Source organism: Pteronotus mesoamericanus, unplaced genomic scaffold (assembly GCF_021234165.1).
Source record: "Pteronotus mesoamericanus isolate MK-2021 breed Mesoamerican mustached bat unplaced genomic scaffold, CSHL_Meso_final contig_82, whole genome shotgun sequence".
NCBI classification, from domain to species: Eukaryota; Metazoa; Chordata; class Mammalia; order Chiroptera; family Mormoopidae; genus Pteronotus; species Pteronotus mesoamericanus.
The window spans coordinates 16,836,300-16,863,088 of NW_026555265.1; the positions used below are offsets into that span (position 1 = coordinate 16,836,300).

Genomic DNA, 26,789 nt, shown 5'->3' on the forward strand with positions numbered 1-26,789 from the left:
ATGCAGTAGCTGGGGATTTGTGCTGAGCATAATTATTACAAACCCTTTAATGTTCCCTAGCTGAGATTGGTATCTTTAGGTTGCTGTGCCCGAATTACTGTGTTTAATCTGTCATTTGAAATGATTTGTATCTATTAGGTCTTTATATAAAGCATTTACCTTTTTCTGGTATGAGAACTTCATGTGTAGTGGTTGATTAAAGAGGAGGATGGTTGGAGATTGAGTCTGGAGATACGCCTGCATCTGTGTACTGTTCTGATATTGATCCTCTCACTGTGCTGGGCTCTTTGATCCATTTCCTCACTTTGGAAATCTTGCTCATGAGAGGCAGTGTGAGGCCATGACTGGCGTCAAATAGACTCCAATATGGCTCTCAGCCTCTCCACTTAGTAGTGTTTCATTTATGTATTTATTTTTATTTCTTATTTTTTTACTTTGGGCAAGTCGTTAATATACCTGAGCCTCAATTTTTTCTTCTGAAAAATAAGCATGGAATGGCTACCTTGTAAGATTGTAAAACTTAAATGAGAGTATACAGGGTGGTTAGTACTTGGTGAACAGTAGCTTTTGGGTTTTTTGTTTGTTTGGTCAGAAGGTAGAGGGTGTGTAAGTGAATGAATGGGAGTGTCTGTCTAATTTTAAACTTGGAATGATTAAAAATTGTTAACACTTCTCAACTAAATAATATTTTGGTAGCCCTTAGTCATTTCTTGGATTTCCTCTAATGGTGACCCAATGATCACTTTAAATACTTTTATTTTCTTCCCATACAGATTTCTCTTCTGCAAAGGAGGAAACTAGAACTAGCTTATTCCAGACTATCTGAAATTGTGGGAAAATGTAAAATCCAAGGCCAGGATATGGGAAGGTAGAGAAAAGTGTTCTTGGTAGGTCACTGCATTCCAGTTGATTCTTTGTTCACTTGTAGTTCACGCATTTTTAGTTGCAGAGTTAAATAGAATAAAAGGAATAGGAATATATGATATAAATTTAATGCAGAAAGCTAATATTTTTTAAAAGCTATGAAAGCATTCATGTATGCATTAGATAAAATTTCTTAGGATGACTACAGCTACATAAGGTCATGGACACAATCTAATATTTAAGCTGAATTTGAAAAATAAAGATAAGCATTCTGTTACTATGCCCCAGGAATGTTACATTTGTGAAGTTCAGTTTTATTGCAGAAGTGACAAAAGTTCACATGCCAAATAAAGTATGGATTTTTTTTTTTCCAAAAAACTGGTTTACTTACCATAAGTATTGAATTCACCTTTCCTTTATCTATTGCTTTTATCTTTTTTTTTTTTTTTTTTGGGGGTCACCTCTCCCCATGTTCTCAGCTTACATCCCTACTACAAGGCATCTCATCCCATCCCCTCCCCCATCTCTTTTTGTATAAATACTTTATACTAGAAAGGATGGCCGACTGAGAATCAGGTAATGTGGAGTGTGAAATGTTGGCACACCCATTTTCTCATCCAGCCTGGTTTCTCTTGGTTGTTTGGCTATTCCCACCCTTTGATTTGTACTGCTGCTCTGTGTGCTGCTTTACACGGTGTGTGTTAACTCTACACTGCGTAGGAAACATAGGAAAGAGCTACTCTACCTGTTCTTGGACAGACACCCTTAGGAAAAGCCAGAGTAATCCATCCGTTGTTTTCTTCCTTGGAACTCTGGTAAACTGACTGGTCTTTTATGGAAGATAAGAGTTTCTTGTAGTCCCTCACTTCCCATTACAAACGGGGCTTTCCACCACCTCCTCCTTAAAGTTACCACTTACATCAGAGTTATTGAATGAACACATTTGATTTTCCCAGAGTATATGGTTCTGCTACTTCTTAATTCTCCATTGCTCCTTGGTTTCCAGTACATCGGACCTCCTGTTTCTTGTTTTAATTCACCAGTCCCAGGCATTTCCTCCAGTTCCTCTTCTGTCTCCTCTGTCCATGAAATCTGTGCGACGTGGCCTCTGAGGTACTCAGCTCATTCCTTATTCTCTCTCTGTCTTAGAACTTTCCCTTGACCTCTAATGCCACCCTGTCTTCAAAGCCCAGGGTCTCTGTTTTAGCCCCTCCGTCTAGCCTTTGCACCCTTGACCTTGCTCTCTCACTGATAGAATTCACATACAGCATGGCCAGAGTCTGCTTTTTGGTCTTCTTCCTTCATAATGGAAATATCACCCAAGTTAATAATCTTCTGAGCAGTGAATCTTAATTGGAGGGTTTTGGGCTGGGTATTATGGACTCCACTGAGAATACACGTTAATCAAATACATTTTACATGCAACTCCCTGTTTTCCAGTGATCTTTGACTCAAAACCTCTCTCTGGAAATGTCACCAAGGTCCATGTCAGGGCTTTGCCCCTTGGCTTTTGCCTGCAGAGATGGAAGACTTTTTTAATTGATCTCCTGACCTCAGTGGCTGTTCTACAATCCAGAGTCATCCTATTGCTGACAAATTCATTTTCTTAAAATGCAGCAGAGATAGAGGATGTAACTTTGTGCTTTTGAAAACTTCAGTGGCTCATGGAGACATGCAGGCATGTCAGCACAGCACCAGGAATCTGCGCTCCATTCCCATACTCGCTTTCCACATTCACGAGCTGCAGCCTCTGCCCTCCGGTGCCCCTCACAGCAGCCACAGCGCCAGGCCCACCTGACGTACCTGAGCCTTCCTCCAAATTGCTGTTTGCACAGCAGTGTTTTCCTTTTGAACGCTCAGTTTTCTCCTTTGAGGTTCAGTTCACATTTCCATTTCCTGCCAGCCCTTCCTCAGTTTCTCCATTTACAGGTAGCTACCCTTTCCTCTGAGCTTCCACGGTGAGTTGATTATGGCTCTCATACTGCTCTCCACATTTGGGCTCATTATGGTCTGTGTGCCTTCCCAGAGTGTGCTTCTGCTGAGGCCAAGGGCTCTACACTCAGGTGCACGATGACAAAATGACTGATGAGCCCACGAATCTACTGTTTGGGATTTTACTCCTCCCAAGAACTCTGAGAGCTGAAGGGGCGCCCAGAGTACTCATAGGGCCCACGATTGAACTGTTCATACCCCCGGGGTTACTGAAGTTCGTTTGTGTTGAGACCTCTTCCTCTTGCTTCAGCAATCACCTCCTTAGCCCTTCTCACTGCGGGGCCTGATGCCAACCCTTAAGGGGGCTCAGCTTGTCCTCACTGTCAGAGAGGTGGTGTGGTAGAGCCATTGAGGTGTTCAGCTGGAGGCCACCTACCTCAGTTTGCGTCCCAGTTCTGCCTCTGTTTTGCTGGTGGGGTCATGTACACCACGGGCAAGTTATCTTCCTCTTTGGCCTCAGATTTCTTTTCTTACCGCCCTCAACCAGGAGCCCTGTAGTATCTGTCTCATGGTGTTGCAGTGAAAAATAAAAAGGTAGTAATCCTTGTAAAGTTCAGAGCATTGTGCCTGCCACATAGCAAGCATGTAGTAACTAAGTGTGAGCTGCCAGGGTAAGATGCTGGGAGGTTCTTGTAGCTTCTAGGTCAGGGCTAATTAGCTGGCAGCATCTGGGCTAGTCATGGCTCACACATAAACATTGCATTGTTTTTGTGGGGTCAGGGAATATGGGGGTGGCTACGGAAGTTTTGAAAATCACAGGAAATATAAGAGACTGGATTCTCTTGAGAACATTACAAGATCTGAGGTTGTTAGTATATAGAGTTTAAGAATACGAGCTCAGAAGCAAGAAACTCAGTTAGGCTCTAGCCCTGCTGTTTATAGGCTGTGTAATTCCATGCAGGTTGCTTAACCTCTCTGTTTCTCAACTTCTTTATCTTTAAAGTGGAGATAACAATAACACTTTATAGGGTTCCTGGTACTATTATTAATTGGGACAATGTAGTTAAAGCTCACGGTACACAGTAAGTAGTAGGTAATGTGTGCTGCTTTTGTTGTCGCTGATGCAGGTTTTACTCCTGTTACTGCTGCTAGTCACATACCCTGGGCTCCAAATCCCTCCTGTGCCAACAGTTGGCACTGAGTAGTAGATGCCCCCATAGTGGGTATGAACTTCTACGGTAGCCGCAGTCCTTGCCATGGCCTGTCATCTTAGGTCTGCCACAGTGTTTTAATAACAGTTCTGCGTTTCCTGTTGACAGACCCCACTTTTGGACATCCATGTCCAAGATGGTTGAGCTGTGAACCAGTCTTTATAGAAGTATGAACCTCAAGGAATATTTTATCACAGTGGTTCTTAATGTGTAGTCCAAGTCAATAGTATCAATGTCCCCTGGAAACTTGTCCTCAGGACTTAGCCTACACCTACTGGATCAGAAACTCTGCGGACAGGCCTAGCAATGGCTTTTAAGAATTCTTCCAGCTGGTTCTGTGCCGACTGAAGTTTGAGAACTACTGGTTGGAACACAAGTGTTCCATACTGATATCGCCTTTATCTGGTTTCCATGTAAAATTAAAAATGTTGAGGTTTGTTTCTAGGCTCTTCAAATGATTTGTGAATTCCACTCCTGTGCGTTCCTGTAGGTGTTAGACACTGCCTGTGTGGGACCCTCCTCTGGCGGGGTTTGTTGAGAGTCAGGTGAGCTTTGATCTTTTAACTTGCCGAGTTATACAGTTTACCTGGGGCTGATGGTCAGACGTTTTTAGATAGAAGACTTTAGAAGGTAATGGAAGGACTCCTTTTAAATGGATATGAAATACATGAAGTAATGGTTTTAAAAAGACTGAATAATTCTTTTACAGATTCTAAATAAAGATGACTTTATATCAGCCATCTTACTTCTGTGACTTGGAAGTTCACACTGCTTGTCTGCCTTGTCCTCCCTCAGTCATAGTAATTTTTCTTGGTTTCTCGAGAATTCTTCTCTATGGGGCAGTACCTTTTCTCCCCTGGCCTGGTCCAGGGGTATTCAGAAGGCCTTATCCAGTAAAAATCGTTACATTTAGCTTTTGACAAAAGCCCTTAATTGTGCTCTGAATTCACACACTATATCAAAGCTACTTTTTAATTCTCTTCTGTGTGTTGTTAATGGCTATGTTATGGCATCCCATTCTATAAGTATTCTAGAATTTAGTATTTCTGTTTGCTAGTTTGGGAAGTTCTTCCCAAATAGATGCTTTGCATTTTGTGAATGTGATTTTAAGATGGCTTTCATAAGCCTCTTCTCTAAGTTCGTATTAGACTATTTCATTCTACCCACCAGGTACTCTGCTTTTGATTATAATGTTATTGAAATAGAATTCAATATTTGTACTACGGAGGATTGAACATTTGTACTACAGAGGACAGATTTGCTATTGAAATCTTATCTTGAAAGATCTTTGAAAAAATTGTACACATTGTTTAGATGCAGTTATTTATAATACATTATTAGCATCTACTCATGGTTATGTAATGTACTCAGCCAAAATAATGTGGATTTAGTGACACTGCTAACAGTTACTTTCTGAAAGGAGAGTTTTGGAGATTGTAATATACTGCAGCTACAGTTTTTACTTAACCAAAACCAACAGTACATAGCTGAAGCATTTTGTCAATCGCTTCAGAACTGAAACGTTGATAGACATTAGCCCCCCACCTGCCCACACACTGTTTAGAAATCCTGCTTCTTTCAGAAGGAACATCTACCAGAGAACCTGAAAACAACCCCGCTTTTCAGGCCCCTGTGGACATGCCATAAGAAGGCAACTGAAAAGAGCTTGAGCTTTCAAGAAATTTATATCATCTTTTGAAAATAAAAACGTCACTGAGAATTGACTTCCCTTTTGCTTTTCTAGTATGTGAAAATAAAACCAGTTCGGTTTATTTATTAAATATTTATTGATTGCACAAGGAGACACAATCTCTGCCCTCAGAAATACGTAGGCTATTAAGAGTAGGTACATGTGCAAACAAGTAATTACAAAGCAGTGTGATACGGACAGTAATGGAGGCGTGAGGGATGAGGGAGTGATTGCGTTGGAGGTGGTGATGGGAGGTGGCCGGATGAGAGTTCAGGGGCTGGGTGATGGCAACGTAGGGTTTCAAGGACGGATTCCGCTTCCTGGGTAAGTTGCAGGTAAATTTACACGTGCAATGGCACAGGGGCAATAAGGGGCGCGGCCTCTTCCTAGGGCTACAAGTTTAGAGACGAGGGTGAAGTTCCAGGCGGGGAAGAGCACTTAGGAGATAAGGCCACAAAGGTAGGGAGGTTCCAGGGCCTCCTGAGCCTTGAGGGCATAGAAAGAGGCCTGAGAGTCACCTTCTGATGATAATGCTGGAGCTAGAGGCACATTTACAGAGCATTACTTTTTCTCTGGGCATTTTCTCTAAAAGTTATAAGTCAGCGTCCACAGTACCAAATAACCATTTTGTAGCTTTTTTGAACCGCAAAGGTATTCAGGGAAGAATATTGAGGTTAGTAAGTACAAGTAGCGCTCCATCCTTTGAAAAACATCCCAGTATAGATGTTGCTGGTTGTGGGTCAGCAGTTCCTTCTATATATGTAACATGAATAGCAGAGTATTGACATATTCTATTTAAAACATTTATAACCCAAGATCTTTGAGGAGATTGTGGGATTTACCAAGAAAAAAAATAACATGTATAACATGTTTTCTGTCTTCAAAACATATTGTTTTTCCTTAGAGATTCCTAACCACCTTTGCAGTCAAGAGTACAACAGACTAGTTTTAAAGGGAAATCTGCAATGAGCGCCCTAACACGTACTCAAACAGTGGAAGAAGTAATTATTTTTAACTAGAGGTGGAAAATAGAGGGTGTGGACCAGGAAGGGTTTGCTGAGTGGGTGGCATATTCAACCACCATCAGAGTATTTGCTGGGCAGAGTAAGAATTCTAAAGAAGGATAATACAGTATTTCTACCCTTGAATTGTACACACTTGGCATGTACACAAATTATTATAGTACAGTATTTTATGTAGCTTAATAATGGTGCTTGTGTCTCCTGTGATGCACTGGCATCACATGGAAGAGACTCTTTGTGATTGTAAGGAGATTCTCCTTCATCTGGGATTTCAGAGGCCTTTTGAACCACCTTCAGCTCCCCAGGTACTTCCTAAATAGTCTCCCTTTAGGCCCCTACCTTTCAGCTTTCACCAAAGGGCTTTCAAGGTGTTTTTGTTTGTTTGTTTGTTTGTTTTTGTTTTTTAAATCTAGTATCAACATTTTTGTAATGCAAAATAGGTAACATTGTTTGAATTATGTGTGTAAAAGAGTGTGAGAAGGTATTTAGGAGGTGTGGTTTTAAGGACTTTACATTTGTCCACAATAAATCTCTTATAAAATATAAGTGAGTTTTTGAAAAGATCTGTAGTGGCCATTTACTTTCTGTGGTGTTCTCTTAATGATACGTCATTCTGTTTATGAATAGATCTATGTGAAATTAAAAATTTATATAATGCTTTCTGTACATCAGGATAATAAAGTGTAAGAAAGCATTCGTTGTAATCCTCTTATACTGCTTAAATGTAATTTCCAAATAAATCATTTTTTGAAATCTAGCCCCAAAATAGAAGTGAACCATGATAAAGTTATCAGCTTAGGGTTATATTGTCTGTCTGACTAGTATGATTGTCTTGGGTTGATGCTGTGGTCTTTCTTCCCCTCATATGTAATAGCCTTCTGAATTTTTTACATAAAAATATATATATTAAGGGATCCATACAAATGTTAGTTGCTGCCAAGAAGAGAGTTGTTTCTTTAGCTATAAACAGTTGATTTTGCAATCTACAGTCAGTCTTACTGTTGGTTTGACTGTGAGTATATGGAACTCTGGCAAAATGAAATGGAGCAAAACACAGAAAGAAGACAGCCACAACAATAAATACTTTACCTTCCAGCTTTTTGTTGTTTTTGCTGTCTTTACTTTTCGACTTTCTATAAGACTCATATACTTTCTTTGCAATCACCACGTAAAACAGAAACATTAAGGTAAAAACGGTCCAGAAAATGAACTGTGATACGTAATTCACCCCTTGATGCCATTTCAGCCCCAGAGGGCCCTTTAAGGAGGCACACTTCTTCACAGAAGACGGTGTGACTTCCTTGTTGCTTAAGATGATGTTTGGCAGAGAGATGAGGAACAAAAGGAACCAGACAAGGGTGGAGACCATTTTTGCAAAAGCAGGTTTCTGAACAAAAAATTTTCCAAAAGGTCTGATGATCTTGAGGAATCTGTCGAAGGCTATGAGGCCCAGCAGAATGATGCCCACGTACATGGTCTCATAAAAGATGACCGAGGAGAAACGACACACAAAGGCTCTGAGTTGCCAAGGCCCAAGGTGTGAGTCGGAGAGGATTTTAAACGGAAGCATGAGTGTCATTATCAAGTCAGCCACCAAAGTGTTTTTGAGGTAGACGATGAAGGTGGAGGAGCTGGAAATGTGAACGAACACCCATAGGGCCAAAGTGTTCAGCAGGATGCTGGCGAGGAAAACGACAGTGTAGGCGGCTGGGAACACCAGCTGGGTTACCCGTGTGTCTCTGGGGCACCGCTCAGACCCATTGAAGCCCTTCATCTCCGTGGTGTTCATGATTTCCAGTCTCACTGTTACAAATTAACAGGTACATGAAGTAAAATGAAGCCTTTCATGATTTCAAAATGATACTTTCAAAAAAAAAAAGAGACTTTAGGTTTGTCACATATTAACAACTTATGTACTAACATCACATTCAGTAGATCGGTTGAGAAGGCACATGTTATATTTGGCTAGAATTTTTAAAGTACATAATACATTTTTGGTACTTGTAACAGTACCATTACTTTCACACCATTATGAAATCCAAATAACAGGTTCTACTCCATTCACAATTGCTACTTTTACCTTGGCTGTAAAACAAAACCCCATCTAAGAGGTAATAATTCATGTTGGATTGCTATACATTATGTAATTCCTTATGCTCATAATCTGTGGTTTTTAGGATGTTAACTTTACCCTTGAATATAGTCTACCTTTTAAAAGCAAGCACACTTAAAATAAAAATGGAAACTCACCTTGTTTGGGAGAATACTCAGCTCAGTGTCTTCTGATTGAGGCAGTCATTAGATCAGCCCATGAAGAACATGTGAAGCAAATGTCCTTCTGCTTTCTTATACCCGGTTTCCTTCCTCATTTTACATGTATAACACGAGCCATCAGAATCTTTTTTTTTTTTTTTTTAGATCGTATTTATTTATTTATTATTTAGAGAGAGGAGAAGGAAGGCGGGGAGAGACACATCGAGTGGTTGCCTCTGGTACACACCCCTGCTGGGGACTAAACCTACAACCCAGGCATGTACCCTGGCTGGGAGTTGAACTGGCGGTCTTTCCCTTGATCGAACGACTCCCAACCAACTGAGCCACACTGGCCCGGCAGCCATCAGGATCTCTTCACATTCAAACCTTTGCAGAATTTTCTAATAAGAAACTTCTGTTATTTCAAACGTATGTACTGGTAGTATACTATGATTTGCATAAATCAGTTGAAGTTATCTTTATATTTTCTTATACAGTAACTTTCTTGCAGCTTAATCTTTATTTGCCTGTTCAATGAAGTTTTTGCGTGCCTCTTGTATATCGTAGTAGGAGGCAGAAAGATGAAGTAAATAGCCCCAAATTACAACCAAGTGTGAGAGTTGACTCTAAAATCAGAAGAATCATTAGTTTCATCCTTGTAGACTGCTTTTTTCAAAAAGCGTCTGGTATGGTGACCTCTTATTTCTATAAATATTGATATGAGTCTTTTGGTCTTTGAATCACTGAGAGATAAAATGTCATATTTCATAAAAGTTAAGGGCTGATAGACCCAGATTTTTGGAGTCAGAATGCCACATCCACCAATTATTGGGAACTAGATCATAGACAAATAATTTAGTGGTCCTGTGCCACAGTATCTTCATCTGTGTGATCAATGTAATAATAGTGTATACCTTATAGTCTTGCTGAGAGGATAAAATGAGTGCTCGGAATAGTGCTGTGGTACATAGGAAGTACAAGGAGATAGCCACTCATTGTAGTGGTGTATGAATTACCGATTTAAATAGAGATGTACTTCTTGCATATTAGAAAATCATTTTTAGAAACCTTTTTCTGTATTTGATGATATATGCAAAGTGCTGAAGACTTCAGGAATTTCATCAATCGATCTTAGGCCAAGGTCTGTACAATTTTTTCTTTAAATTCTCTTAAAGTTTGAAAGAGTATAATTGCTGATCTTATATAGACAAAATCTATGACAGAAACATTTTCTTGCCAGATAGGTAAAGGGAAAGAGGAAATTTAAGAGACCTTAGGAGGGAATGTGGAGTTCTCCATGGTGAGTTTCACTTCACACTTTTTGCTACAAGTTTACCACAGAGTTGGGGTAGACTGTGGGGTTGGGTTGATGGAGAAGGTTTTGATAACTTGGTTTAGGATTCTGAGAATAAAATTCCATAACCCACTGGACATTTTAAAATAAGGCAATAGGATGCCTGATAATTTTGGTTGGAACTACCTACTGGTGACTGACACAGCTTAAAAAATATGTGTTTGACTCAGATTGATTCTTGGAAATACAGATTCTGGATTTCATTAATGTAATGGAACATAATTTAAACATACATCTTTTTGTTTGCTTCCATAGAGGAAAAAAACAAACATCTTTATTTTATTTTTTTTAATAAGTAGAGGGATTTGACCTACATAATTAAGTGTCAGTTTCCCAATGGTGCCAAATCCATTATTTAGATAAAGGTTTGGAACAGTTTCAATTTAAACAAGAGAAGTGCTCTACAAGATAGTTCCATAATATAAAAACTGGAAATCACATTTTGGTCAAATTTCAAAATGCCAAAGTGTGGGAAGCTTTCAAAAGAGGAACTTAAACGGTAATTCATTTCTAAAGTTACAGAAATGTATTCTTTTAGATGTAGTAATTTCAAAATGTTTAACCATAGTAAATATTTCAACAGATCATTCATTCTTACACGTTCATGTGCTTAATACGAGGTAACTCCTTTGTCTCATCCGTCGCCGTGGCCCCTGAGCAAGATCTTTTGCCTTCCATGGTTTCTCTGAGAGGCTGCCTGCCCCCAGAGCAGACAGCGGCACTGCCGAAGGAGCCGGAGTACCTGGGTTCAATTCCTTATTCTAACTCTTACTTTTCTTGTGACCCTGGGCAAGTTATTTATGCTCTCTATGGAACTAGTATCTCCTCTTTACAAGAAAATAAATGATAGTATCTGCGTTACAGTGTTGTTAAGGGGATAAAATGGGTGAACATTTACTAACAGTGGAGAATGATATATGTGGCATGGTAGGTATTAGTGTGTTTTTTTTGTTAAATGAAATTAAAGGAAAAATGGAATATCATGTAGAGCTGTGGAGAGAGCTCATGAAAAACAGGAGGGAAGAACCAAAGATGATGGAAATAAAGGTCCCAGATATTAGGTTCCTGCCAAATGGGAATAAACGAAACATTTAAAATCCTATTGAGCTCAAAGGGAATATTCAAAACTTATATAATTACACTAGCTGTGCTGTTTCATATGATAATATCATCGTATTTAATTCTTAAAACAGTACCCAGAGATGGGGTCCTGTTTTACAAATGAGAAAGTAGAAGTGCAGAAGTTAAGCAGTTTGCCCCAAATCATGCAGGCCAGGCCCACTGCAAGCCCACACCTCTGGGTTCTCGAGCCTGTGCTCCCAGCCTCCCTTTACTCTCCTGGCTGTAGAAGCCACAGATGAGACGAACACGGAATTGTTTACCAAGTTCTGGAGTTTTTGAGTTGGGTGTAAGTGATTGGTGAGTGAGAAGAATCAATCGACTATAAAGTCAAAGGACTTGTGAAACTTTTTGCCTTAAAGTAAGACATGAGGTTGAAAATGAGTTGATTCAAAGCGGTATAATCAGGAGAGACTCAAAGAAGATATAATAAAAATTAGAAATCAAAAGCCTGTGAAATGCAAATAAACTACTTTTGCCATTTGTAGTCTCCTTTGGGATTTTTCTAAGGATCAGAGGTACCATTCTGAAGGTTCCTGTGGATGTGATGACCAGTACCATGTAAATATTTAATAATACCTGAAAAGATGAAGTATTTGCTTTACTTGGAATGAAAGTAAAAATGGGAACTCCTATACTTATAGAAGAGTCTTTTACTCCCCGTAAAAGTATACCATGGTACTTTCTCAGATTATATGAAATTGTTTTACAAATTCCATACTGGGTCAACCAAAAGCAGTAATAATAAGCTAAAATAAATTATGCAATTTAACATTAAATATAGGAATCTGTTATGAAATTCAATATTAGAAAGTCTGTACATATAGCTGGAAATAAGCAATTGATTCATATTGAAACATTTATATCACAGTTTCATATTTTTATTGTAAAAGTTTAAAGATTTCAAATACAGACATGTATATAGTAGGAATTGAAAGTAAATCCCCCTTACATATATATGCCAATGCTGTAGAAATATGCATATATGTATATATATTTGTTGACATATTGGATCTTTGTTTCATTCCATGTTAGCAGTTCCCTAATTTTTAAAAAATACTGTGCTACATATATAAAGTTCTCATTGTTTAGTTGTCACTCATGGGCATTTTTGCCATTTTTTCTCATTAAAAAAGCTGTAGAACATACATATTCATATATTTTTGTGCATTTGTTCCAAAATATTTATAGTAAGTTTCCTAGAAGTGGAATGCTGAATCAAAGATATGCATCTAAATGTAGAATGGTTGTTTTCCAATAGCTCTCCAGGAAGATTGTACCAGTTTATGGTCTCACTGAGTGGAATTCTACAACACCGTTACTAAAAGTCTTTTCAATCAATTCTAAATGTATAGGCACAAAAAAAGCCGTGCCATTTAAGTATAAAATTAGTGATACATCTCTTTATATTTTAATTGTCCACTTGTATTTCTCCTGCAAGTTGATTTTTTTCAAGCCCTTTCTCCGTTTTTTAAAATGTCAGGCTGTTTCTCTTCACTTAGTGACTTACCAAAGTCTATTTCCTCACGTCTAGTTCCCACATTGGGCATTGCCAGCCAGCAGTCATCACCGAGATCAGCCACTCGAATCTGCAGTTGTTCACTGTGCACAGCTGCTGAAGCACCTTGATGCATGAAGACAGGGTTCTTTTTCTGTGTAGGAATTTTCTCCTGTTTTTAAAGTTCTAATTAGGGGTTGTCAATCTTCTTTTCTAAAGAACCGGTTAGTAAATATTTAGGTTTTGCTACCATGCAGTCTCCAATACAACTACTTAACCTTGTTGCTGTAGCAGGGAACTAGCCAAAGGTAAAACCCGAATAGGTGGGGCTGCATTCTAATAAAACCTTCTTATGGACACTGAAACTTGAATTTCACATAACTTTAATGCAACATGAGCATTTTACTCTTCTGATTTTTATCCTCACAAACATTTGAAAATGTAAAAACCTTTCTTAGGTCATGGATTATACAAAAATAGGTGGTGGGCTGGACATAGCTTGCAGGGTCTAGTTCGCCACACCTGCTTTAGATTGTTTCTGTGAGGAAGCAGTGAGAGAGACGGCCAATAACCATCATCCTGAGGACTTGTTGGCCACTAAGGCTTTGGGCAAGACTCCATTTTGTTTGCCTCATTTATGAACTTTTCAACTTCTGTACCTCAGTCTACAAAATATGGCTTCACTTTTATTTTAAGTTATTGTGAAATGTGGGATGCATTACATATATTAACATTTCTAAGCTGGAGATAGTGACGTTCTGTGTATAATGAGCACTTTGTGGTACCAATCTCAATCTGTCTCAGATGGGTTCAGTTTGATGTTTGATATAGGAGTATATACTATCTTAACATCTTTGAATAAAGAATTCCCAACAAAGTGTGATTTAGACTTCCATGAAATTTTTTATACTATATATAAAAACATAGGTACTTTCAAATACTTTACTTTTTCTTTCTTTTTTTTTGGCAAAGGTACCATCATACCTTTATCATTTCTGGTTTTCTTTCTCTTGTGGAAGTTGTCATCTCAGTGAGTTAGTTTAAGCCAAAATGAAAGATTATTCAAGTAAGTCTTTGCCCACTCTGTAGTCTCTTTAACAGCTCATGTGGCCCGGGCACTAGGATATGGTCAGCTTTATCCTACTCTCTATCCCAGATGGGCTGGGGGGTGGATCTACCCTTTATGTTTTCCCATACACAAATTAAGAGAGTCAGATTTGAGCTTTCATTTCTCTTCCAGCTCAAATATCCTCGTATTCTTATGGAACATGCACACTTCTGCATGTGACATTAAAGTGAATTTCATTCATTTATGAATATCTGAAGTCGCAGAAACAGCTACTGCTTTTGTCCCAAAACTATGTAGAATGCACATCGGTTTGGATGCATGTCCCTGTGCATTTCTGCTGACTTCCAGTGCTCGCTCTTAGCAGTGCCAGAGAAGGAAGTGTAGCAACTTGAGAACTGATACCATTAGAGAGGTAAATGAGTACAATTTTGCACTGAAATTTAGCTCAGCAGAACTTGCAGAGGGTTTGGATAAAACCCATCACTGTTAAAGTTCAGTGAACTTCCTTATACTACAGGTTACCCTTTAAATTTCTTCTATATTTAGATGTTGGGATCTATGCCTTCTGTTTTATAATCATCTCTGAGGATCACAAATAAGATAAATGATGTCAAATTCCAAGCGTATTGTATATTTTGTTTATATTAAAAATAATGAATAGGACTTGAGTGGAATCAGACTATATTTTAAGTCTGACCTGTTTTTTCATTTACGTACAGACTAATTGATGTGAGATGTCACCTTCAGAAGAGACTTTTCCCAACGTTGTGTCATAAAACAGTGTTGCCAGCCATTCTTTCTTAAATGGGTTTGATGTTTGATGTAGGGGTAAATAGGTAGTGAATCATGATATCTAATACCTTTGAACAAAAAATTTCCAACAAAGTGTGATTTAGAGTTTAATGTAAATTTTTTGTTATACACACAAATAACAAATGGGTAAATCCAAACATTTTAATCACTTTCCTGTTGATAGTTATGCTGTGCAAATCTAGAATTATATTTATTTTTCTCACTGTGGGAAATACTTATTAACCTGAGATGCATGAAGTTTCTAGAACCAAGTTAATAAAGGCAAGTCAATGATGGCACTGTGTTTACTAGAGTTGTCAAAATATTAGTAAAACTCTTTTTATCTAGTGTTAAGGAAGTTGTTTTTTTTTTCTATTAGAATTCTCCTTTGTATGTTTGCTATTCTACACTTTTTATTGGACAGGTAGTTTTTAAACTTCTATCTTAACGAACATTTAAAAAAATTCAGTCCAATCTATTACCATTTCAATTAGTATAAATCTCTTAGGTCTTTGCTAATAAGTAAAAGTTAGTAGTTACTATTCTTTCTGTGTCCCACTTAACTTAAATTTTTATAATGATTATTACAATAGGTCAGCATTTGATTAGGGACTAAGATTGTATATACATCTTAAGTATAATTTGTGGTTAAAGATTTTATCAGATTTATCATTCTTCAGTTGATTATGTATTGTAAGTTGATTATAACATTGTGATCAATAATGTATTTAAAGAATTACAGTAGGTATTATTATATTGTTACCTCTTTTGCCAAAACTCTACACTTGTGATTTCTGTATAGTTTTGCATGTCGCGTGGTGATTGGATAAAGTTCATTTTGCTCCACAGCTACATGTTAGTTTATTTTTCTACTTTTTAAGATAGCTTTTAAATGCTGGAAAAGTAAATTAAGATTACTTTTGTAGTCTTTTGTTATTTCAAGAGTCATTGTGACTAACTCAGCTACTTCTTAGTCAGTATTAATATTTTCACATAGTGTTTTGCTGTCAGCAGTTCCAAACACTACTAGATTGAACTGTTATCTCAGTTTGTTTACATGGGAGTCTCTTCACTTGGGTCCCCACCATCCTGTCCCTTTTTCCGATTTTCATGTGGAGCAGATGTTGCAGAACTGGAGCACTTCAGCATACTCATCAAGGAATTTTTGAAGGACTTGCAAAGGAAAAAATAGATGAATGGGTCTAGGCATGCATTTAAGGAAGTTAACCAGAGAGTGCTCTCTTTCACGTAGAACAGAGTATTCTCAGCAGAGCAATCAAAGACATCCCGGGTTTGGCTGAGGGTGTAGGGAATTCGGGCAAAATGGAAGGGAACAAAACAAATAAAAAATACAGCAATGATAATGAAAACTTTGATGTTCACCTTTTTCCTGGGGACTTTGCCTACACCCCTCGTTCTTACATAGGACCTGTATAGTTCTTTTGTAATGAGTGTATAACATACAATGACAATTAAAAAATTAATCCAGAAAATGACTTGACAGATGTAATTGACTATTTCATGCCAGACCAAACCAAACTCTGATTTGAAGAAAGAACATTTCTTAACATTCTTGTCTCTTGGCCTCTTGTTGGTTAGAATCATGTTAGGCAAAGAGAGTAAGAACATGAATGCCCAGATGACAACAGAGAGAATCTTAGCTCCCAAGAGATTTTTGGGGCTGGATGTTTTAAATGGCCTGGTAGTCTTCTGGTAGCGATCAATAGTTATTAGTCCTAGGAATGAAATACTGATATACATTGTGAAATAAAATATGACGGAGGTCACTTGGCACACAAAAGTTCTCAGTGGTCCCGTTCCCAGTTTGGCATCGCTGAGGATTTTGAATGGAAAAGTCAGAATCATGAGAAGATCAGAAATGACTGTGTTCTTAAGAAAAATAATGAAGTTGGATTTACTGCGGATTTGAAAGAAAATCCTCATTGCCAGGCTATTTGTGATGAGTCCAACGAAAAACAGGACAGTATAGAGGAGTGGGAAGAGGACCTGGGTGATCTTGTAATCTCGGGTGCACAGGCTGCCGTTCCCAGCCTCCAAGGTGAGGTTGTCCATGGCTGCGTTTCTTCTTTGATACCTGGAGTGGGGAGAGAAGGGATGGTTATTTTCAGTCCCAGAGAGTTGATTTTGTTCTTATATCCATGTGTAATTTTTTTTTGGACAGGCTTCTTTAAAAACTGAGGTTTCTGATCCTCTCTGTGGCAACCAGTAAGAACACAGAAAACGGGAATCTCAGAATATTTCATCATGGCAAATATTCTATCTCTAGCAAAGTAAAATGGTCTGAATTGCATGACGGCACGGATGCTTTGTGTTTCTTAGTTGTTGAATATTTGCCTCTCATAGAACATTTTTGATCTTAGGCAAAACACATGAATATATATAAAAATTAGAAGAGCAATATTAGGTCTCTGCTTTGTTCTTCTAGCTTTTAACTTTTTTTTGTCTCCACTCAGTCACTTTCTCTACGCCATGCTTATTACTGGACTTCATTTACTCTAGTGGTACCATTAAAGAGTCCCAAGGAGAAATGAGTAGTAATTGCCTCTTAGAATTAAATAAGTACAATAGTGAAGGAGACAGAAGATTTTCTTTTATAATTGAAGGCTGTTTCTGCCTTTATATTGCAATCATCCATTCAAAAATCAGCCTCACAGGGACTCTTCTTTAGCTCCAAATATAATGGTAGCTAAAGTAAAATACCAAGAGCGTGTCCATGTCTGGTTCTGGAGGTTTTTATAGACCAACAGACAGCTATACAGAAAACTAACACTTAACCTGAATACATTCTCTGGCATCTAAATTTTGAAATTTAAAGTGAAATTTGTAATATTTTTATTTCATCCGTAACAATGGAATTTACACTTTATAACATATTATTTCTAAATATAAGATACAATAATGTTAAAATATAAATCTCTAATAAATTTTTTTAAAGGCTTCCATGTAAAAGATTTAAATATGACAAATAAAGGTAGAACTAAATCCTCCTCATCTCCCCCTCGCTCCGCCAACAAATGTCAATGGAATTATTTTTTCCCATCCTTTAATTACAGAAAGTAAAACAATTAAGATTCATGTTGTCACAATTATGGTTTCAGTTTACAACACCTCCGCACTTCTCACCTGTTTAACCTGTAACAAACAAACAAACAAACAAACCAAAAATGGTATTTAATTGATACAATATCACTGATTGTAACCTTCCTTGCTACTGTTACTTGCTTTTGGTTATATATTTTTTGATAGTTTTTGAAATTCTACTTTGGGAGTAGTCATTTCACATAGACTATAACTTATTTAACAAGTATTCTTGATATTGGGAATTTCAGCTCTCTATATTTAAATCTCATTTTACACTCGAAGTAAAATAAGTAAGACTCTTTATATTTTCTTTCATTACTCTGAATAAATTTTTAAATGAAGTTAATGGTTATCTTTAACACCATTATTGCAGCTTATATTTTAATTTTTATTCCAACTAAATACTTGCATTGATATTGTTATTAAAGGTTTCCAATTTTAAGAACACTTGAAAAAAAACTTCCACATACACCATAGTGTAAATACATATATTTGTCACATACTTCTAGAAATAGTTACCTGGTTACTCTGTTGATTTTGAAGGATTTGAATGTATCCAGTAAGTGGTAGTTATTTCAACCTGCAGGGTGTCAGCTGGTATTTTCCTTTTTAATGTCTTAGGTTAGTTGTTAAAGCTCTTTATGACAGAGAATTTGCTGGTTTTGACGAATAAAGTCTTGAAGATTCTAGAGAGAAAGAGCGAGAGAGGAAGAGAGGAGTTCACAATGTGCTATTACCTTCAAATGCTGTGGACGCAAAGCTATGCAGACACTGGATTTCCGTTTGGCCACTTTTATGACTTCTGCTTTTATTTCCTTGGGAAGCGTGTGGCAGGGTGGGTGAAGAGTCATCTTTTGAAAAGCAATTTAAAATCTTGTGGCTTTTTACTGAAACCTGTCATAGAGTTGATGCTGTATGAGTTCTTTTGGTTATTTTCCATGCAAAGGATAAATCCAAGCCTTTTGAAATCTGCTTCCTGGAAAAGGTTGCAAGCTTGCTTTGCTTGAAAACATACTGTGCTCAACACGGGGTGATATATTACCTTGTAACAACTAATTATATTAACTCAAAATGTGTGCTTGTTAGGGATGTTAAGTCTCTTGCTCCTTGCTTTTTTTTCCTGGTTAATAATGTCATTATTTTAAATCTGTGTTTGATCAACTTTTTGTATGTGAAACAGTTTCCTCCCATTATAAATTATAAGATTTCAAAATTACATTAGAAAGAAAAACAGTTGTATCCATTTCCAGACTTATTATATAAGTATCTTTTATGCTTTTCTTGAACAGAATTTACATAGAAACAATATTGTTTTTCCTTTTAACCTAGCTTTTGGTTTTGGGAAAATACTCTTTGATCATTATATCAGGGATTCATGTATCTATATTACTCTGATACAAACAGTGTTCTGGGTGTGCATAGACACAACACACATGTTTCTAACTGTAATCTCCTCTACCAGAGAACCTTTTGGGTAGATGCCTTTGCTATGAAGATTCATTTTGGTTATTTCTTTCTTTCAAGTTTTGTGTGTGTCTGTCTCTGCATTTGTTAATTTTCAACAGTGTGGTTCTCAACAGGCAGAACAGCAGCTAGACTTCATCTGAGAAGTCATGGGAAGTGCACGTTGTTGGGCACCAGACCAAGCCCCAGTGAGTCAGAAACTGTGGGTGCACCCTTCATCTGTATTCTGATGAGCCTTCCATGTGCTACTCGTGCACACAGGAGTTTGAGGACCACTGATTTAAATTGACAAAAGAGTTTTGTTTACATTAAGAATTTTAAATCAAGCTATGAATTCGAGTCATTTTATTTGGAAATTTCAGTTACTTAATGACCCTGATCTGTCGGTCATCAAGAGTTGTTCGTTTGATTATTAAACTCTTGGAAAAGTAGGTATTAAGGTATTTTTATTCTAAGATTTGACTATTGCGATGAAGAAGCCTTATTTGTTGACTTGGAGACACAAACTCATACTTTGACATAACTTTTATGCTATGCAGAATAATAATAGCCGCTGTTTAATTTCTTATATTTTCGTGAATTAACTCATTTATGGTCTCAGCTACTCTCTGAAGTAGATATTCATATCGTTTCAATTCTCCGGATGAGGGAAACTAAGGGAGCAGAGAACTAATTAGAGACACAGTTCCAACCCATGCTGCCTGATCCCAGAGCCTGCATCTGTAACTACTGTGCAGTTGCTACTAAATCTTCACCATCTCACTGTCTCCATGACCCCTACCCCACACTGAGGCCGAAGAATGTCATGAGTGGAATGGCTATACTTCTTCCAAAAAGTGGAGGAGTCATAATTGCCTTTACAGCAAATTGTAAACTTGAAAGGATATTTATGAATTGTGTCTAAGGGCTAGAGATGAAACAAGACTTGTGGCAAAAAATTTTTAACTATTTTCAACAAATTAATGCATTATATTACAGGAACCCTAATTTAGGATACTTACGGCATATACTTTACTGAGAATTTCTATTTGCAAATTCCCAGCAGGCCATGAATAAGGGTTTGAAGGGTAAAGGAAAGGCGCTGGCTCTTTCCTCTAGTTTTAACTCACAGCCACACCCACCTGTGAACCTTCTCTGGAAGTCTTTTCTTATTGGAGAATGACTGCCATTTACCCGTTTAGGTAACTTGACCCTGAAAGTGACTAAACTCTTTTAAGTGAGACTTGTTTCAGGTTACAAAAGTATATTATCATACCAAAAAAAGTGGAGCAGGTTGTGCACTTTAACCTCTCATTAATAAAAAACAACAGGCAGTTTGTAATTGTATGTATAACTGTTCTGAGCAGGACTAGCTTTGATTGATTTGGTTATTTTAATGATTGAGATGACTTAGAAAAATAAGATTATACTCCAAAATTCTTACATGCAAGTGATTTCATTGGTTTATTTATTTTGCCAAGCCTGCTAAAGGTCGTTTGCTTATCTGAAAATATTTACTTGAATGAGGTTACTCTGAACCCAGAGGTCATACCCTGAAAAGGTAGGACTCCATCCATCCCTTTGGAATCGGTTTGTGGCAGGAGGATGGAGAGGTTGCTCTTAGGCTGTCAGGGTTGGTAAGTGGGGTCATTGTGACATTCGTGGATGTTTTGGCTGAACACACGCATGTCACGGCAGTGCTTACTTATGTCACCCAGCTTGGCTTTTCCTGTGAAGAGTTTAGAAATTTAGGTTAGATAAAAGACACTTTCCTAAAGTAAGGAGTCTTGGGCATTGGGGTTTTTAGTAAAAGAGTGCTAAGTCTGTCAATCTAATTATTTGTCACACCTGTCTCATGTGCTTTGCTCGAATATAGAGAACTAGTATATCTAGTTAAACACCTTACCATCAATTTTGCTCCTAGGATGCACTGAGTTTATTGGATAAGGACCTCATTTGCTCTTCTGTGGACTATGAGCTGTTGTAGAACAAAGACTTGCTATACATATCAAATTTTTCCTATTTTCTTGACTTAAAGAAAAATTTACTCCAATTCAGGTGGAGTTACTAATGAGAAGAAGCTGCTGTTTTCTTGGTACTTTAACACAGCCTCCCTCCTGTGCGTGTAACATACCCATTCTTCCAACCCAGCCCAAGGCTTATTACTGGTGTAGCATTTATTTGAGATTATTTTATTCTAAACAGAATAATGTATATTGAAGAATTCAGCTCAAAAATAGTGTTTGAAAGTCTCTCTTAAGAGTTCTTTATTTTAATGGATGAACTAAAATAAAAATTTTATGTAAATTGTTTTTTTAAAAGTGGCTTTTACTACTTTATAGAAAAAGTAGTAGTAGTGGGTTTACACTTGAATATTTAAACATGCAAATTAAAGACTGTTGGGGAAGTTAGAAATGCTTTATTTTATCCAATCAGAGTGGGATTCTTATTTCCCTTTAAAAAGAACATTAACTTACTAATTTGAAAATTCTACCACTATCAAGTCTCTGTAGAAATATCAAAACATAAGGAATAAGGAAAGTACATAACTCTGATAGTCTAGCCACCATTATCACATTTTTGTGAACACACACATTTTGGCAACTTTTCTAATCACTTATTTGAAAGAAATGAAGACAACTCAGGGCAGACTTCAGTTTAATTAGCTGCAAAAAAGTAGAGGAGTCATAATTGCCTTTACAGCAAATTGTAAACTTGAAAGGATGTTTATGAATTGTTTCTAAGGGCTAGAGATGAAACAAGACTCGTGGGGAAAAAATTTTAACTATTTTCAACACATTAATGTATTATATTACGGGAACCCTAATTCAGGACACTTAAGTCATATACTTTGCTGAGAATTTCTGTAATTCTAAAGATATTTGGTTCAAGAGACATGTTTTAATTTTTGTTGTATAAATGGCCTTCCAAGGTTTTGGGCATGCTTCCTCCTAGTCCCTTATCAATTAAGTCTTTACAATATAGTAACTGGAGAAGGAAAGTAATCAGAAAATTTTCAGAACTCCTTTTACAGGGGAGATAACCTGTCACCCAAGGACAGCAGTAGGCTGGCCTGAAAGGGACGGACAGACTTCTGTGGATTGTCCAGTTGATTTTTTTCTCCTGCCAAATAAATGTGTCCTTCAGGAAGTAAAAGGATGATTCTTCATTACTCATCTCTAATCATTAATATTACTTTCAGCTATGCAATTTGAGGGCATTTTAATTCCCAGTTGAAAGAGTAGGACTCGTTGGTACCTCTGGGAATATTAGGTTTATTTTCTTAGGTTGCCTTAATTCTCACGTAGTAAAAATTGCTATTTGAAGATTTGTATATTTTTCTACATTTTCAGAAAATTGACAGAAATCAATCTCATAGGCCAGCAATTTTCAACCTTTTTCATCTCATGGCACGCTTAAACTAATTACTAAAATCCTGCAGCACACCAAAAGAAAAAAATTTTTTTTTTTTTTTTTTTGCCAGTCTAACAAAAAAATAGGTGTAATTTTGATTCATTCACACCAGATGGCTGTTGTGTTGGCTACTGTCATTTTCTAATTTGACAATGTAAGGGAAAAGAGGTTAGTGCCCCTGACTAAATAGTCAAGTATTGCATATTTTAAAAATTCTTGTGACACACCAGCTGAAAAATCACTGTAGTAGGCTATTGAAAAAGAGTTGCTTTTACAAGTCTTTGTCTTTCCACTTTAAAGAGTAGTAATGGCTATCATGATTTTCTTAAAAACAGTAACTATCAGAAGCAAATACAGTCTTTACACCATACAGAGGTGACCAATGGATCTTTTTAACTCCATCCTCACTCTCAAATCACGACTTTGCTTCTAGCCCAGCTCCTGGAGCATATCAGGGTCAGTGAACTGATAGAAGCTTCTTCATGGTGCTCGTTTCTCCACCTACACATTTCCCTGTATTCCTATCAAGTTTCTTTTTACCCTGTGGTTAAGTAAAAAGGTGTGCCTGTCTTTCTTTCCAAGTGAAGCCACACAAGAGACTTGTTTTCTCTCTCTTTTATCAGTTATCTGCCCTCCAATCTGGATTTCCTTTTTGGAGACTTTATTTGGAACATAGCTTTGAAACAAGAGGTTGCCACTGATTACCTAATACAGCTTTCTCTTTCAGGCTGTTGTTCTTCATACCCAACTACTAGTCAGTGTGGGTTACTTCTTTCACCTTCATGTATTTCTCCGCCTACTCTTACTTCAACGCTCTGTTTCCTGCCTTTGGCTCCGCCACTGTAGAGAAATTTCTCTTTTGAAGTTCACGTGTGTTTTTTAAATAAACACATCAGAGAGGCCACAGGTCATTGTGTCTTCTTCACTGTATTTGACACTCTTGTTGACACGCCTTATTCAATGTCCCCTCCCTGACTTCTGTGACCCTGACTTATCTAATGCTCTTATTGATTATGGAGAATGCGTGTGCATCATTTGGCTTATTTATCCTCCTCTCTGTCTCAGCTCTCTTCGCTTCCCCCCAAGAGAATTTGGTGGTTTTGCCCCCCTCCCAGTGACACATTGCTCTTATCCCTAATTTGTCACTTGTGTGTTGGTCTCCACGTCAAACCACCCACTAAATATTTAGAAAACACTTGCACCTACCCCTCAAATTCCTCTCACCTAAAGGTGAATTCATGAGCTCCCTTCCCTTATTACCTACAGCTTTTTTCTTTCAACCTATTTTGTCTAGTGAGTATGTCTTGAAATCCAGTGAGGTAAACATTCACCCAGATGTGTGATCCTCTCCTAACTTCCTTCAAATACTTCTTGATTTTGCTTTTTATTCCCACCACTAAGATCTAGTTTACACTCTACAACTTTTCTGCTTTTTCTCTTTGCCTCTCATTTCTCTTCAGTTTTGTCAGCACTCAAGGTAAGTTTCCTACAAAACTAGTTTTTGTTTTTATCCTTATTCTACCTTAAGTTTCTAGTCGTCATGTATTCTTTCATTAATCCACTTATTTATTCATTATTTTGTATAACCAACTAATGTTAAGTATCTAATCAGCGCCTATTAAGAATATAAATGTGACTAAAACAGGCCTGGGGTTCCTCTCACAAAATGGACAGTGTAATGTGGTAGACAGACATTAAACAAATACCTAGAAAATAAGTGAATAATACTGTGATAAATGCTTCAAAGATTCTCTTCCCTTCCCCGCTCCTTCTGTGGTGAGGGCTTTCACTAAAGTGAGGGACCTGATGCTGTAATTGTTCATAGCAGTCCCACAAGTGCGACTGAGGCTGCTGAGAAAGAAAGAGCTACTACCCTTCGCGACAGCATGGATAGAACTGGAGAGCATTACGCTAAGTGAAATAAGCCAGGGGGTAAAAGACAAATACCATAGGATCTCGCCTATAAGTAGAACCTAATCAACAAAACAAACAAGCAAGAAAAATATAACCAGCAACATTGAAAGAAAAAAGAAGCCAACAGTAACAAGGCCGGAGGTGGGAGGATGGGAACAGAAGGGGAAGTGTCAACTCCAGAAACACACGTAAAGGACCCAGGGACAAACCAAAGTGGGGAAGGATTGAAGGTGGGAGGTGGGGATGGGTGGGGCAGGGGAAAGTGGTGGGGGGGGGGGGAAGGGAGACAAATGTATCTGAACAATAAAAGAATTAAGTAAAAATAAAATAAAAAATGCAGAAATGAAAGTAAAAAGAAACTGAGGCTGCTGAGAGTACTTTAGGTGGCAAGAGGGGAAACAGCAAAGTAGGGAAGTGCCCGGTATCTTTAGAAAATGTTGAGTAATGCGGTACAGTAAGAACGTGGAGTGTATGCAAGAGAGAAGTAGAAATCTAGGAATGGGAATGGACAGCAGCGAATGCTGTCTTCCGTGCTACTAAGTATTTTACATTCTTCGCCACAGTTATTCTCACAAAAACCTACAGGGCAGGCGGTATTACCTGGGTTTCAGAGGGAGAATCTGAGGCTCAGAAAGGCTCATTATCCAGGACCCTGGAGCTGGACTTGAGCGCAGTCAGGGCTCTCTCTTCCCCCGAGTCTGGGCTGTCCCTGGTGTCATGTGGAGCGCCAGTCTTCCGTGTGTCTGTGAGGACCACATGGATCTTTCCAGGACACCTGCTCTCACCATCCCTGCTTAGGCTTCTAGTTCTGCAAATGCTACTTTTACAATGTGACACTGAATTCGCACTCCTTGAGAACAAGGAACTGTCATCCTTGCATTTTTCTCAGGGCTTCTAGTGCCTTGTCTTGCTGTAAGTAGATACTCTATAAACTTTGTTACTAACATCTTTCCATCATGCCTTACGCAGAAGTTTACTTTAGAAGCATTTGATGACAGGTGCCTTAATTGTAAACAATCCCAGGGCACAGGACTGTCCCTGCCTGGGTTGTGGTCTGAAACATTTATTTTGAGAGAGGGGAAGGGGGGACAGAAAGAAAGAGAGAGAAACATCATTGTGTGAAAGAAACATTGATCGGCTCACACACCCCTAACCTGCACACCCCTGATTAGGAGCTGACCCACAACCCAAGCATGTGCCCAGGCTGGGAATTGAACCTGTGACCTTTCAGTTTGCAGGATAACGCCTGATCCACTGAGCCACAGCAATTAGGGCACTGCCTGGGTTTAGAACAGTTTTCTCAGTGCCCTCCTGTTCCCTTTTTAAGGTTTGTATGTGCACATCCCACCAGGCAAAAGGAGAAATATATCAGCAATTCTGTGTGACAAAAACAAAAGCAGGAAATTAACAGGAAGCTCAGGTCATACAGATATGCAGCCAGGTTTAGGAATCACTCCCTATGTCGACTTTTTCCTGTGGTCTTTAAAGGATTTGGGGGGGAGACTTGGATACTGAGGATATATTAAATGACAACAGCTTCTAGAAGAGATTTGTTCCTAGCTGTTTTTCTTCTTTTTTTAAGGAGGCAAGTTTGAACACTTGAAACAATAATTATTTGGGGATGGGGTAGCAAGAGAGAGTGGCAGGGTGTACAAATGTAGATTTCTGATAGAATATAGTAAAAAAGGAACCAGAGCAAGGAGAGGTGGTGCCTTGCATTCAAGTGTGTGAGAAAGAATGACAAAAAGAGGCTGAGAGGAAAGTGATAGAGACAGAGAACAGGTTCTTGTTTCAAGACTGCAGAAGCATAATGCCACTTCGTGCATTATACATGTGTGGAGTACTCCAAACTAAGCACTGCATTTCTGCACGTCTCAAGGATTTTGCTCTTTTTTGCAGCCACTACTAATTATGACCCCACGATACAGTTTGTGTTTCCTGGGAGATGTTCTTTACTCATCCAAGCTCCATAGGATTAGATGCTGTTGGGGAGAGGAAGGGAGCGCTACCATGGACAAACGTGTAGAAACAAAGAAGGTGGACTGAAGGAAGGAGCTGAGAATTATCCCAAGAAAATGGAAGAGCATAAGATCTGAGAGAGAAATTTAGATA

At 38.0% G+C, this 26,789-nt stretch overlaps 3 protein-coding genes across 6 annotated transcripts in view; 1 reads left to right on the forward strand and 2 right to left on the reverse strand.

Moving 5' to 3' along the window:
- Positions 1–26,789, forward strand: part of MED12L (mediator complex subunit 12L) — a 312,438-nt gene that overhangs the window by 204,017 nt on the left and 81,632 nt on the right. The gene's annotated exons all lie outside the window — the stretch shown is intronic.
- Positions 7,192–9,180, reverse strand: P2RY13 (purinergic receptor P2Y13). Its single transcript, XM_054585218.1, has 2 exons — positions 8,970–9,180; positions 7,192–8,522 (listed from the first exon to the last, which is right to left on the reverse strand). Exon 2 carries the CDS (start codon positions 8,506–8,508, stop codon positions 7,510–7,512), a length of 999 nt encoding a protein of 332 aa, XP_054441193.1. The 5' UTR covers positions 8,509–8,522; positions 8,970–9,180; the 3' UTR covers positions 7,192–7,509.
- P2RY12 (purinergic receptor P2Y12) overlaps positions 15,326–26,789 on the reverse strand; it is a 32,900-nt gene continuing 21,436 nt past the window's right edge. For 2 of the 4 annotated variants that reach the window (XM_054585213.1, XM_054585214.1), the window contains 2 exons: positions 18,426–18,592; positions 15,326–16,899 (listed from right to left, as the gene is read on the reverse strand). In XM_054585213.1, coding sequence (XP_054441188.1) covers positions 15,858–16,877 — 1,020 coding nt within the window. In that variant the 5' untranslated portion in view covers positions 16,878–16,899; positions 18,426–18,592 and the 3' untranslated portion in view covers positions 15,326–15,857. Of the gene's footprint in view, positions 16,900–18,425; positions 18,593–18,643; positions 18,695–25,277; positions 25,381–26,789 lie in introns of those variants that run through there. The other 2 variants (XM_054585215.1, XM_054585216.1) reach the window with 2 other exon arrangements.

Bases quoted from the DNA above. Each gene is read 5' to 3' on its own strand.
- P2RY13 (XM_054585218.1), bottom strand. From the start codon at position 8,508: ATGAACACCACGGAGATGAAGGGCTTCAATGGGTCTGAGCGGTGCCCC.